Source organism: Trifolium pratense, linkage group LG7, assembly GCF_020283565.1.
Source record: "Trifolium pratense cultivar HEN17-A07 linkage group LG7, ARS_RC_1.1, whole genome shotgun sequence".
Taxonomy (NCBI): Eukaryota; Viridiplantae; Streptophyta; class Magnoliopsida; order Fabales; family Fabaceae; genus Trifolium; species Trifolium pratense.
The window spans coordinates 24,525,583-24,541,061 of NC_060065.1; the positions used below are offsets into that span (position 1 = coordinate 24,525,583).

Genomic DNA, 15,479 nt, shown 5'->3' on the forward strand with positions numbered 1-15,479 from the left:
TTACTTTTTATTTATTTATTGGAATGTTCCTCACCGATAATAATCATTGAAATGGACCTGTCGTGTTAGTTGAATCTACAAACATGGGTTAAGATTGGCTTTATGGTTTTCAAGTTGCAAACATGTCATAAAGTTCACATACCCACCGATCTGTGTGTGTGTGTGCGCATCATTGCACACAAGGTGTTTGATATATTTAATCAATGTCTTGTGCAATGTTATTTCATAGCTTTTAAAATTTCAGTTCTGATTTATGATGACCAAACGTGATGGAATTCTTAGTTTCAGCAAAATTTGATTTATGTGATCTTCTGATAGGTGTCTCATTTTTGTTCTATGCCATGAACTATCATATAATTTGAAAAAATTACATATTTGCACACTTTTTTTCAAAGTGTTTAGGTAACAAAAAAAATAGAAAAATTTTACATACGAACACTTTTTTCCAAAGTGTGTAGGTAACAAAATAAATTTGGAAAAATTTTACATACCTACACACTTTTTTTCAAAGTGTTCAGGTAAAAAAAAAAATAAAAAATTTTATATACCTAAACAATTTTTTTCAAAGTGTTCCGATAACCAAATTTTTTTCTTCAGGGTTTTAGTTTATATATGAGGGCAAATTCGTCCATTCAAAATTAATGTTGGGGTAGATTGACAATTGTTGGGGTAGAAAAAAAAATTCAATAGATTATTACTTGTTATGTTGTATAGTGTACTTGAGTTTCTAAAATATTTCCAATAAATCCTCCTCGCCAAAAATGTAAGCCAAAAAATAGAACCAAAATAGAAAGAAACATGAAAAAATTCAATTGTTATATTCAAAGATAGAAAGATCTCATAGGTGTATTTTTCCTTGGATGCTTTCTGAAATTCACTTTTTCAACATATCTATATGGTTCTGCAATAGAGATAGATGACTCGGCCTCTGAATTTTGGTTATGGTCATTTTGATCTCCAAGCTCCTCAAAGAATAAAATGGACAATCCAAGCTTCTCAATTATTGACATCTAACAAATACACAAAATTTTATCACAAAATTAATTTTTTAGAGTTACACAAACAATAAATTTCACATTAAATTTGTAATCCATTACGACCGACTTTATAGTCAGTTGTAGACCGTTAAATTGAGAGCGAAAATTTTCACCTTGCATGTAAGGGAACAAAATCGGTTACGCTTGTCTTGCAAATGTTTGCCACATTCTTCACAAATTCCACCAAACTTATTATGAGGTGTTGATGTTTTTGTTTCCTTGACTTGAGGTCCATGGCTTAAACTAGCAACTTTAGGTTCTATTGCTAGTTTCTTTTCTTTGGATGGTCGAGGTTTGAGATGCACAACCGTGTCTTTGTTTGATTTATATGTCTGTCAAATCATGTCACATTGTAAGAACAAAGTTAGGTTATGTATTTGATTAGAAAATAAAATCTATATGTTACTTCTAATTAGAGGTCATATTAGGTTTGGTGAGTCATATGTACCAGTACTAAGCTATAAATTTTTTGAAGAGTAATAACACAACAATATCCTTAAAATACACTTTCTTTTTATTTTTTAACAATTTTCATCCCCTTTTACTTAACCGAAGTTCGAACACCGAACACGACCTCTGCTTATATGATACAATGTCTTGTCAACTGAGTTAAATTCACGGGACAATTAACAAGTATATATATATATATATATATATATATATATATATATATATATATTAAATTAAATCAATTCAACACTTAATAAAAAAATTAATAATCAATTCAACACTAATCATGAAAGAGTAGAAAGAAAAGAACCTGAATATTTGAGCAATCAAAATACTTGAGTATGTCAGAATATTTGACAACATCTTGATAACTATATTGGTAAATTTGAAACCTTTTATGAAGAAAATGAGATTCTATACCATGTTTACACAAACTCATTCTACAATCTACACAAAACACATTCTTCTCATTGTTCTTTTCTTGATGGTTCTTGCAATTACCAAAGTTCTCTTTCAACAGTGCATCAAGCCAAACTTTTTTCCTTTCATTTGGTAAATTATACTTCCTCATCTACAAAATTTTATTCACGAAACTATTAAATAAATAAATACCAAATCTTTAAAAATTCAATGATCAAGGAGCAATTCTATACTAACATCAAATATTAACAAAGAGTAACCACAAATATTCAAAATAGTGAAAAATGAACCTTGCAAGTAAAATAAACTTGTAATAATCTTGATATATATATTCTTATTTTTCTTCCAATTAGGCTAACATTATATATATATATATATATATATATATATATATATATATATATATATATATATATATGAACACAAGGTTGGATTATTTTGAAGAATCAGATGAATCATGAATTCAAAATTTGAGAATGCACAAAAGGGTATGAATCAATTATCTTAGAATTGCGAGAAAAAAAATAAGTAAAAGAACACATGAAAAAGAAGTTCATATATTGATAAACAAGAATACTATGTGCTAAAAAGGTTACCTTTTTTTCTTTTCCTCTCCAGCAAGACATTAAAAGGGAGAGAAGGTGGTATTATGAATATGTAAGTGTGACAGAAATATAATTTTATAATACTCAAAACCTGAAAAGAGAAACAACGGAAAAAAGGTTAAGAGAAGATTGTGAGTGTGATTTTGTCAGATTTGTTTTCAATTTCAATTGGAATTGGAAAAATTTCTATTAAAAAAATTGGACAGCTATATTGACACGTACATTATATTTCTTCTCTTAATTAATATTTTTTAATTAATAAATTCATATAATGAAATTGTAACCAAAAAATGAAACAATTTGTCAAAAAAAAATAATATATATATATATATATATATATATATATATATATATATATATATATATATATATATATTATGGTTTATGGAGTAGTATCTGGATTGTACCCAAAGTTTATTTTTACCGATCCCTTTACCTGGAGAATGCACAGTTAATATGACCCATGTATAAAAAGATGTTAATGCAAAAAAAAATAAAAAATTACTAAAAGGATTTGCATTTCTTGTGACGGAAGATTCTTATGAGAATTAATTAAATTAAGTGACACAGGTTACATATATGGGTATATTAATTGTGCCATAAAGGCACATGTTAAGGTATTTTAATTTAGAAATTCAGTATTTAATAAGATAAAATATTTAATGCTTAAAAAGTTAAAATGCACAAATTTTAAGAAATAACTAGTTTTAAGATCTGTGCATATATGTTAACGTATTTTAATTTAGAAATTTGGTATTTAATAAGATAAAATATTTAATGCTTTAAAAGTTAAAATGCACAAATTTTAAGAAATAACTAGTTTTAAGACCCGTGCAAATGCACATGTCCATAGACTTTTATTTTATATTTAATTTTGTCACTATATTAATGTAGAAAATTTATTTAGAATTAAATATTTAAAAATTTGTTATATAATATTGTTAAAATATAAATGGAATTCTTGTGTTATTTCTTGTAAATTTATTGATTCAATTTTTTGTGTTTCTGTGATAAATAATGGTCTCGTGTATATTTTTAATCAAAAATTATAAATTTTATTAGGAATATTTAGGATATTTTAGTAAGTTTGATACTAATTAATTTTATTATTAATGGTTAGTAATAAACTTGGTAGTAATATTATTATTTTTTTGATGAAAAATATTGTTTATGTTTGTTTTTTTATAGAGTATTTTTTTATTTTTTTATTTCTCTATTCCTACTTTTATGTGTTTTCTTCTTACTTTTTAATTTTATAAACTAAAATTTCTATAATCATTTTATTATTATTTTTGTTCCTATTTTTATATATAAATTGTTCTGTTTTGTTCTTATCTATAATTTGTTTTGTTCATATTTTTATTGTATTTTTTTAATGTTTTTTATAGTGAAATTACAATGAAAGATACAAAAAAACAATGAAAGATAAATTAGTAATTTTGGTTGTAATCAATTTTAATATATTAAGTAGTAGATTTCTATATTTACTTTATGGGCACATGTTAACATTCTTCTATATATTTTCGCCAAAAAAAAAATTCTCCTATATATATTTTGAAAATTCTATAAATAAAACGTGACACAAAACTCTTAGGGAGAGTTTGCCACTCATTTGGGTCCCACAAGGCTCGATGATTAGTCTCTATAGTTACGCGCAGAGATACCCGGTTTAAGAAAGAAAAAAAACGTGACACAAATAGTTGGAAAAAAAACGCGACACAATTTATTACTTTGAATGTTATTTGACTTTATTTTTTTACTAAATTGATTTGATTGAGATTTAATTATCAAAGAAATTTAATATTCTGATTCGTCAAGAAATTTAATATTCTGATTCGTAAAGAAATTTCATAATATATAGTTATATGTGGAAATTTACATCATATTAAAATTTGATTAATTGACTTTTTTATTTCGCTCTTTTTTTTCCTCCTTTGTCAGGACTTAAACCCTGAACCTTCTGCTTCTTAATTCTTAGCTCAACTATCTTAACTAGCTGAGCTACTCATCCCACCCCTTTTTATTTCGCTCTTTGTATTACTTGGAAATTGGAACCCTCCTTAATGTGTGCATTCTTTTTAGTTGATAAATGCTAATAATGTATACATTTTTTTTAATCATTCCTCTAGTTCTCATTGGAAAGGGGTCTCGGTATAATCTAAAGTCCGGTAGTAAGATAAATAAAGTTTGAACCTACTTGGGGTTGGTCTAGTGGTGTTGACTTGGGTCCTTAGAGTATGCTCCTCTCAAGGTCGCATGTTTGATTCCCCTTGGTGCTAATTTCGGTGGGCTAAGTCCATACAGAGTATAAAAAACTCTGGTTTTAAATAGGGTCCCCGCAAATAGGCGGTGGGATATTGGTCCCATTGGATTAGTCTGTCCTAGGGTCGGATACCAAGTTTTTTTTTTTTTTAAAAAAAAGATAAATAAAATTTGAGCAAGAATTCTTTTACTGTGTTCTCTCGAACGATTTGTCCTAGAAAGCGTTCATTAATCACTTGAGCTCAATTTCTTGGTTAATGTATGTATTTTTTTTTTATATAAAATGCATATTCATTCCGGAAGATATGATAATTTTTTTTTTTGTATTAACCCTCTGATTTCTAGTAGAAAAAGGTCCGATAATCCAAAGTTCGGTCGCGAGGTAAGTAAAGTCTAGCTTAGAATTGTTCGCATTAGGATTCGAACATGGATATTGTTCCGAACTAGACTAAAGTCCAATATACTGAAGGCCCAAGGGCGTAAAGTATTAATACATGTTATCAAGCATGACATAATTACTCAAGGAAATGACAATCACGTTCTCTATAGCACATGGCCTCGGCCAATAAGAATTCAGCATAGTACTAAAACTAGATTTTTTTTGAAGAAGAGTACTAAAACTAGATTATTCTCAGCACCACTCATGTAGGGGAATTGTCACTCTTCATGCATATTCATGCAAGGTTTGACCTATAAATATATGCATACCCCTAAACCTAGAGCTGTCAAAACGGGCGGCACGGCCAATTTCGGACCGCCCTGGTCGGGCTTCGTTGGGCCGGGCTAAAAAGCCCGGATAAAAAACGGGCTACCAAAATTAGTGCCTGTGCCCGGCCCGATACGGGTAGTCGGCCTTTCGGGCCGGCCCGGTTTATTTTTTAATTTTTTTTACTTCTAGTGCTCAAACTCAACCATGTAAATAACATTAATAATTCTCGCGCGTAAAGAAATCAAGTTGTGTCTTGAAGCAATTTAGTTAGCTACAATTTGATCTATTTGGAAAGAAAGAAATAAAAGAATGTTTGATCATAAGATCTCCTCTCGTGACAGATTAATTTTCAACATTAAGGTTCAAGTTTGGTGGTGGTTGAAGGCAAGGAAAAATGACTTATTTTGACTTATAAAAATTGTATAAATGATGTGTATGATATAAATTTTCAATTCAACGATGAATTTTGTAAAATTTGTATTCGTTAGAGTTATTGACAAATTGTGCATTTTGCACCACTTGATCAACTCTTTCATATTAGAAAAAGTTTATTATTAATACCAATTGTAGGCTTTGGCTAACATGAAACAGTTAGACAAGTGGTGCACGGTGCACCACTTATCAATAACTCTATAACGAATGCAAATTTACAAAATTCACCGTTTGGTTGAAAAATTATATCATATAGATTATCTATACAAATTTTTAAAGAAATTGAAAATCATTTAATATGTTATTGAGACCCATCAAGATTAACGGCTTATGAATTTTTATTGAATACCTTATTTTGATGAGTCTCGATAACATATCAAATGATTTTCAATTTTTTATGAAAATTTGTATGAATGATCTGTATAATATAAATTTTCAATTCAACGATGAATTTTATAAAGTTTGTATTCGTTATAGGTTATTGATAAATCGTCCAGCATCCACCACTTCCCCAATTGTATCCAATATGTAAGTCGTGCAAGTGAAGACAATATATTCATTTCATGTGGATCAAATTTAGTAACATTCAAGCTGGTGGTTAATGCTCGTACTCAAAATCTACCTTTTAGATCATCTATCCATGATCTTGTCACGGACAAACATATATAGCGGATGTAACACGCAGGGCTGGAGACTGACCGAGTCAACTCAGTCTCAGTTAAGAACAATGTTCTTTATAGGTAAAATTATACCGAAAGTCCTTTATCTTATTTATTTGTAACACTTTGGTCCTTTATCTTTTTTTGGTAACATTTTGGTCCTTTATCTTTTAAAATGTGCACAAATCTAAGTAAATTCTAATATGGACCACTTCATTAAGTGGTCCATGGTGGACCAGTCATGAATAACATTATAACGAATACGAATTTTACAAAATCCACCGTTGGATTGAAAGTTTAGATCATATAGATTATTCATAGAAAAATTTAGAAAAATTGAAAACCATTTGATATGTTATTGAAACACATCAAGATTAACGGTTTATTAAATAACATAAATCTTGATGGGTCTCGATAACAAATCAAATGATTTTCAAAAAAATTTATGAATGGTCTATACGATATAAATTTTTAATTCAATAGTAAATTTTGTAAAATTCATATTCGGTAGATCACTTGTCTACGGTGGACCACCTTTAGCATCAGCCACAAAATCTATCCTTTACTCCATTTTTTTTTATTTAAAAACTGCGTGATTTGTCACAATTTGTTTTAATTATTTTTTCCATATAATTATTTAAAAGAAATTTTGGATTTTAAAACAAAAAAAAAAACTCATACCCACAACTCAAAAGCCAAAATAAAAAAAAAAATTAAACCCAGAAATCAGATAACAAGATCAAGCAACATTAAGAAAACAAAAATCAAACCCAAAAATCTAAAACACAACAACCTCAAGAATTTGTTCTCAAATTTTGTAAACATATTTAGTCAACCTACAACCTAATCTTGTTACTAATTTATGCAATCAACCTAATCTCCTTTTACAAATCACCCTAACCACGCCACACTCCCGTTTTCCTCAAAACCCAGAACCTTCCAAGTTCCAACATAGACCCAAAAAATTTCTGGATTATGATTTTTTTGGGGTTTGAGGTTGAAGAAAGGTGGAAGGGGAACACAATGAAAGTACAATATTGTTTCTTAGAATATAATGATATATGGGTATGAGAACAGATGCAACATGAAAAAGTTGTCTGGTATTTTTAGTGGATGGAGTGTATCGGATAAAAACTAGATTTATGGGTTTAAATTCAGAATTTGTTTCAAGGTTGATTTTAATTTTATGAAAAATTTGGGGATTTTGAGAATTTTAGTGTTTAATGATAATTGAGGATTTCAATTTTGTAGTTTAGGATAAGATTGATGTAAACAAAACACTTAGATTTATTCAAATTTGAGTTTATTTGGGTATGATTTGTTATAGTGCAATGAATAAGATGATGAACATGATGAATAATATGATGAATGTTCATATGAATTTTGATTTTTTAAAATTTTCAATAAAAAAAATTATTAAAAGAATAAGTTTTTCCTATGTGGCTTGCCTACTCATCATTTTTTAAATAAAAAATGAAAAAAAGATTAACTTGCATATTTATAAAGATAAAGGATCAAAATGTTACAAAAAAAAAAAAAAAATAAAGGACTAAAGTATTATAAATAAATAAGATAAAAGACCTCCGGTGTAATTTTGTCTTCTTTATATTAGTAGACAGTCCTATTGAAGAAGCTATCTTCAACTTTTGGTGTTTTTTCTCAATTAACAACCTGTTATTAGCACAAGAATGGCCACTCTACCTTTCATGTCTTTTGTTGTCATGTTACTATTGTTTTCCACCCAAATTTCATCTGATACAGATATCATAACTCAGTTTCATTCTCTTCATGATGGAACCACCAACACATTGGTTAATGGAACATTTGAGTTGGGTTTCTTTAGTCCAGGTAGTTCCACAAATCGCTATGTAGGAATATGGTTCAAGAATATCCCAATAAAAACGGTTGTTTGGGTAGCCAATCGTGACCATCCAATTAGTGACAAATCCGGCATATTGAGCATAAACAAAGAAGGAAACCTTGTCCTTTTCAGCAAAAATGGCACAACTCATTGGTCAACAAATATAACAACCAAATCCTCAACCTCAAGCTTCATAGCACGGCTCTTAGGTACCGGCAACTTGGTCCTAAATGATGAGAAAGAAAATAACGGTTATGATGTGTACTTGTGGCAGAGCTTTGACTATCCTACTGATACATTTCTTCCAGGAATGAAGGTTGGGTGGAACCTAACAAGCGGTCTTAATAGGCGCCTAACAGCTTGGAACAATTGGGACGACCCTTCTTCAGGTCAAATTACTTATGGCTTGATAAGAAGTGACATTCCTGAAACAAAGATACAAAACGGTTCGTTAGTTTTATATAGAAGTGGACCTTATAATGGCCTTCGTTTCGGTGCTACACAAAAATTGAAACATGTTCCATTATTCATTCTCAATTTTTTCTACAAAAAAGATGAGTATTATTTCACTTACCAACCCAGGAATCAGTCAATACTTTCAAGATTTGTCATCAACCAAACTGTTTCTGCTCTTCAGGTCTTAAAGTGGACAGAAGGGAAACAAAGATGGATGCTTCATTCAAATATTCCGAGAGACGAATGTGATAACTACAACCGTTGTAGTTCGTTTGGGATCTGTGGCATGATGGGTAAGTCCTCCACATGTGAGTGCTTAAGTGGATTCACTCCAAAATCGCCTCAAAATTGGAAAGTGAAGGACCGGAGTGAAGGATGCGTGCGGAGTGAAAATTGGAGCTGTAGAGAGAAAAATAAAGATGGGTTCATCAAATTTCAAAATATGAAGGTCCCAAACACTAAGATATCTTGGATAAATAGAAGTATGACACTTGAGAAATGTAAGACCAAATGTTGGGAGAATTGTTCCTGTACAGCTTATGCTAACTCAAACATCATTGAGGATGGAAGTGGTTGCATCCTCTGGTTTAGTGATCTCTTGGACTTGAGACAATTACCCGATTCGGGGCAAGATCTTTATGTTAGATCCCATACCTCGGAAATAGGTACGAGATTTTATTTTAAACTGAATGGTGTTTCGTAATATTTTTTGCAATTAATGTGTTTTTCAAAGTTTAATTATTGATATTGTATTATTTTGTTTAAAGCAAACAGAGATGGTTCAAGGAAAATGGTAGCCGTGGTCACAAGTACCACTTCATTAATTATTGTGATGCTTTTGCTATTTACCATACTTTTTTGTTGGAGGAGAAAAGTTAAATCTAAATCTAGAGGTAACTTTTGTGATTATTATTCTTTTGACGTTGGGATGAGTTAGGGTCGAGTTATAATTTTTATGTATTCAATTCTATCAAATTCCTTTGTTTTTGTTGTAAATCATACAAATTCAAACGGTCAAATCCAAAACATTAATACAATATAAAGGTTCCCTCTCTTATAATTAATTAAGAAAGGAGAAAACTTAGGTCAAGTACCATACATCCTTTTATTCATCGGTACTAGAAATGATGAGATTAACTTCAAAATTTACCTTTCATAATCTATCCAAAACAACCAAGATATCTTAACTAAGTCTTTATCCAAAACATTAATACAATATAAAGGTTCCCTCTCTTATAATTAATTAAGAAAGGAGAAAACTTAGGTCAAGTACCATACATCCTTTTGGTCTTGTTCTCCACTTAAAATTTGACACATCAACAATTTTTTCCATGTCAGCTTTTAACAAATTAACACTAAAAATGGAAACATAGGATGTATGGTAAAAAATTGTTGATATGTCAAATTTTAAGTGGAGAATATGACCAAAAGGATGTATGGTACTTGACCTAAGTTTTCTCCATTAAGAAATCACACCAATCTTTGCCTGAAGTATGAGTTCATAAATCACAATACTTGCAATTTAGTATAAACAACTTGTTGGGAAGCTTGGCGAGCTTAAAGAGCATTGCCAAGAACTAAGGACTTATGTTGTACACGACCAAGAAATTAAAAAAAAAATGACATCTCTTAAATATCTTATTAGGTCATAATAGCCAATATGAGACTAATCAATCATAAATTCAAGTAATAGTTGTCTTCAATATAGAAAGGCAACTTTCTAGCATGAGAAGGCTTGTATTATGTAGGTGTGTATAGTTATTCTAATCTTGTTAATTTTATAGAGGAAATAGGAATCATGAAGACAACAATAAAGAAAAGCGAAGGTGAACAAGAAGACATGGAGCTACCTTCCTTTGACTTTGGTAGAATAGCATTTGCCACTAACGACTTCTCAAAAAATAACAAGCTTGGCGAAGGTGGTTTTGGTCCAGTGTATAGGGTGAGTATAAGTACATGCATCCTGTTATTTAATGGTTAAAACAAAGGACAAAGTCTGATTTTTTTTTCTTCATTGTTAAATTACTTTACAAATGTGATTTTTTAAGGGAACATTACCAGATGGACAAGATATCGCAGTTAAAAGGCTTTCACATAGCTCCAAACAAGGAACAAAAGAATTTAAGAATGAGGTTATATTTTGTTCCAAACTCCAACATCGAAACCTAGTTAAGGTCCTTGGCTTTTGCATTGAAGAAGAAGAGAAACTACTCATCTATGAATATATGCCCAACAAAAGCTTAGACTTCTTTCTTTTTGGTTAGTGTCTATGCAAAAACTTGTTATGGTATTGCTTGTTCAATATTTGATGATTACTGCATATAACAAAAGTATATTAATTGTACAGATTCTTCTCGAAGTAAATTTTTAGACTGGTCTAAGCGGTTTGACATTATCGGTGGTATTGCTAGAGGAATTCTTTACCTTCACCAGGACTCTAGACTAAGGGTCATACATAGAGATTTAAAAGCAGGTAATATTTTATTAGACAATGATATGAGTCCCAAAATTGCTGATTTTGGCCTGGCTCGAATGTGCGGAGGTGACCAGATTCAAGGAAACACAGATATAGTTGTTGGTACATAGTAAGTATATACCCAATGCTTAAGTGTTTCTAAAATTATATTGTACGTGTACATGACTATATCCTCAAATTAATACATTTGTTATTTTTTCAGTGGTTATATGGCACCCGAGTATGCAATTGATGGGATATTCTCCATCAAATCAGATGTATATAGCTTTGGAATTTTATTATTAGAGATTATAAGCGGAAAGAAAAATAAAGGACTTTCCTATTCAAATCACAACTACAATCTTGTTTCACATGTAAGTAACAAAAATAACTTCAATTATCAAACACTAAAACACCTGTTATAATTATTATGATTTGTTGTAGGCATGGAGATTGTGGAAAGAGTGCATCCCAATGGAATTCATGGATACTTGTTTGGAGGAGGGTTCATATATCTCATCTGAAGTCTTGAGATGCATTCATATTGGTCTTTTATGTGTGCAACACCATCCTAATGATAGACCAACTATGACATCTGTGCTTGTAATGCTAACTAGCGAAAATACTTTACCACACCCGAAAGAGCCTATCTTCCTAATTGAAAAGGTTTCAGATGGGAAAGAATCTACTTCTGGACATGAAATGTACAATTTAACAAATGAAGAATCTAGGTCAATATTGGAACCTAGATAGGGAAGATGTTTTAGTTTTTGCGATGGGTGTTGGTCATTAAGAGTTGGGATGTGTTCTTTTGCTAAATATATGAATATTTTATGTTATGCTTTAAGTTTTGTATACTTATATAATAATAACTTCCGCCAAATTAAGTTTTTAAAGTATTTGGTAAATTTTAAGTTAAACCACAAAGTAAAATCATTCAGAAAAAACATAACATCAACTAAATGTAGGAATGAAAGTTTCGTACTTGTAGAGATAAATATAGCTGCTTCTCAATAAACCTTTGACCTTATCAAATTTGGATTGACGCCTCACGACCTGCAAAAATAAATTACAAAATCATATGACAAAAGTAATACCAGGTACAGATCAAAGACAGAAATTGGCTTATATGATAAAGCGGAACCAGATTGTTAGACGTTGAAGCGTGAATGTCACTCTACCTTTGGAGAATTATAATAACCTATGTGGAGTTATGCTGGGAAACGGTTTACTTGATGTATCATATATCAAGCTCTATATATGTGGAGGCATAAGGCTATGGATTGTCTAAGACTTGAAAATGGCAGGGAGGGAATGTACACATGTTGCCTTATGGATTGTTAAGACTTGTAAATATGTTCTTAAGGTGGTTGCTGCAAAAGGAGTGGAAGTAAGCTTCAGGAAATCTTTGAAATATTGATTTGTATTCTTTTATGACTCTTGAATGGGGGCACTTTGTTATGTAACTTTTACTAAGGCTTTGTGATATCTGCTACATGAACTGGTGTAATGTATGTATTTTCATTTTCAACCTGCTGGGATCATATCTTATGCCTCTTGGTAGTGGTTTAATAAGTTTCAAATACATATCAATTAAGCAGCTCATACTAGATACCAGAAATAGGAATTTAAGGGTTTAATACGTATCATACTAGTATCATCATGTATCCTAAAAACAAGCTTATAAGTTATAACAAAACATGTCCAGCTGTTGTCAGACCAGGTACCAAAATTACAGTAAATTCTCACAGTACAAAAAAGTTCTTGTGCACCAGTGCACCGCCAAGGAACAAATAAGAGCAACATGCATGTAAGTTTAAAAATAGTAACAAGGAAAAAACAACACAAACATACACAAGGATAATAAGAATAGAATAAAAAAATGCTAGAAAGATGATAATTTGTGTGATTATGACAGAGAGGAGAAGAAAATTATACCTAATACTTAAATCATTTCAACAGGAGCATATAATAAAAAGGCGGCATCAGCAAGGCAATGATAGTCCGCGAAAGAAATTTGACGTCGGTCGACGGCTACAAGTTGACGGCACATGATTTCTGGTTGTGTGTCTTGTGTTCCTTTTACTAGTTGGCCCCGTGGCATCATCTACACAGTTTGATTTATCAGGAGGTCTAAATAGAATGAATGGAATCTATCCCTGCTGTCTGAACATCAGAGAACCAGCATCTGAAACCAACAACATCACGACGACTGTTTCAATTGAAAGTAAACCAGCCACCAAAATGCTCAAATAAATGGACAAACTGATTAGTATATAATCTTATAGGCTAAATGCGACGTTGCATTGCATCCACTATTATATCTCCAATTCAGGAAAAAATTTATACCACCCTCTATGCTGAATTAACATATATATCCGGTTCACATTTGGAACCCTACCAACACCAGGCACCAATCATATCAATAATGCAAAAAAAAAAGAGCACGATTCTGCTAGCAACTAAATGCTGATCTCCTTGCTGTGAATTTCAAGAAAAGTGTTGAAGCAAATGAATCACGGAGGAACCCTAGAATCAAAGATAGTACTAAATTGAAAAAAATATCTACTACATTGAACTGTGCAACACAGTATAATATCTTATTATTGTAACTGAAATGATTGAAAACGTGTTCTTGATGAAACATTTTGATTCACAAGGAAATGAAATGAAATCGGGAAACAAGAAAATTTGAAACAGGATCCCCAACGAACCAAACAAAATAAACATAAAACATAACCAGAACAGCGAAATCATAAGAAACGAGAGCAGAAATCACGAAATTAGCACAAAACGTAGCGAAATCAGAAACCAGAACATACCAGAGCGGCAAAACAAAACGAAATTTTGTAAAGACAAAGCTACGATTTGAACGAAGCCTCGGAGCTTGAAGAGATTTGACAGAAATCCTGAAATGACAGAGACTTTCATTTTAGTCACAGAAAAAACAATTTTTTTTTTATTAAAAAATTTGGTGCAATATTATTAAACTTGTGATATTGAGATTCTAAATTTTATTGTTATAAAGTTCATAAAATCTTTCCTTTTTCCATGGTGAGGTAGTATTGTTTTCTAATTGGTCTAAGAATTTAACGTGATTATGTATATACTCTGTGCAAAACGATATGAAATTGAACTGATTAGTTAATAGTTATAAGCAACAAAACGAAATTGGTAGACAAGATTCATTTATATATGATTGTGGAGAAGAGAAAAACACAAATTAGGACTAAGGCGAACATGTCTGTACCGCACCAGCCGCGGTAGCATGCAAAGCACCAGCCCGTATCAAATCTGAAGCAATCGTAGGTTTTACCTGCATCAGACCTGAAACAGAATAGAACCTAAATTTTTCCTCTAATTTTCCCTATCTTTTTATTGTGACTTTATATATTTAAAAAAAAATACAAATTTGTCTACAATAAAAATCGAATAAGCATTTGTTTACAATAAAGTCTTTCAACCACTAGAGTATGTGTTTCAATCGTGATAAAAGTTAGGAATTCTAATATGTTAACCCTGTTTTTCAATAAATTTGAACGGCAACATCCCTTAGAGCATCCACAATGGAGAACTTCAAATTTGAATACTTAAATGAGTCTCACATGGACACATCACTAATTTATTAGTTTTTAATAATAGTACCTATTAGGTACTCAACCACTCCAACCTAGCACTTCTTAAAAAGTTCTAAAATGGATCCCATCAATAACTCCACATCATTACAATAACTTATTATTTAATTATCTATTTTATAATATAAATTGATTGAATGATAAAATTACAAAATTAGGATGTACTATTTTTTTATAATTTGAAAAAAATAATTAAAATTTGAAATTTAATTTAAAATAATATTTCCAAATTTTAAGAATTACATAATTATAGAATAATTTAAAATAACATTACATAATTTTAAAAACATTTAATTTTGTTGATTATTATGCCCAAAATGTTGTCAAAAATGCTCGACAAAATTATGTTGAAATTGAAGATGAGCTCGCCTATTCAAAAAGTGTGCTTTTGTAATGTATAAAAAAAATTGTGTTTTTGTGTAAATATCCATTAATTCAAATTGAATATATAAAATAAAGTGGGTCTCATGAAAAAAATATTTTAATGAAAAATAAAGT

General features: G+C 30.5%; 2 protein-coding genes and 1 long non-coding RNA gene across 5 annotated transcripts; 1 reads left to right on the top strand and 2 right to left on the bottom strand.

Moving 5' to 3' along the window:
• Positions 1-821: 821 nt before the first annotated feature.
• On the bottom strand, positions 822-2,058 carry LOC123896104 (protein RGF1 INDUCIBLE TRANSCRIPTION FACTOR 1-like). Its single transcript, XM_045946541.1, has 3 exons — positions 1,798-2,058; positions 1,151-1,369; positions 822-1,010 (listed from the first exon to the last, which is right to left on the bottom strand). Exons 1-3 carry the CDS (start codon positions 2,056-2,058, stop codon positions 822-824), a joined length of 669 nt encoding a protein of 222 aa, XP_045802497.1.
• Positions 2,059-8,262: 6,204 nt separating this feature from the next.
• On the top strand, positions 8,263-12,185 carry LOC123897963 (G-type lectin S-receptor-like serine/threonine-protein kinase At4g27290). 2 transcript variants are annotated; one of them, XM_045948800.1, is made up of 7 exons: positions 8,263-9,556; positions 9,659-9,784; positions 10,676-10,833; positions 10,940-11,150; positions 11,239-11,476; positions 11,570-11,720; positions 11,791-12,185. In XM_045948800.1, the coding sequence occupies exons 1-7, from the start codon at positions 8,263-8,265 to the stop codon at positions 12,097-12,099; spliced, it is 2,487 nt and encodes an 828-aa protein (XP_045804756.1). In that variant the 3' UTR covers positions 12,100-12,185. The 2 variants fall into 2 exon arrangements, with proteins under 2 accessions (XP_045804756.1, XP_045804757.1); XM_045948801.1 differs by having other exon boundaries at positions 10,685-10,833.
• On the bottom strand, positions 8,331-14,689 carry LOC123897971. Of its 2 annotated transcripts, XR_006805162.1 has the most exons (6): positions 14,597-14,689; positions 14,169-14,255; positions 13,285-13,534; positions 12,332-12,402; positions 9,010-9,290; positions 8,331-8,860 (listed from the first exon to the last, which is right to left on the bottom strand). It is a non-coding gene; the product is annotated as an uncharacterized LOC123897971 (long non-coding RNA). The 2 variants fall into 2 exon arrangements; XR_006805161.1 differs by having other exon boundaries at positions 14,169-14,689.
• Between the last annotated feature and the right edge of the window lie 790 nt (positions 14,690-15,479).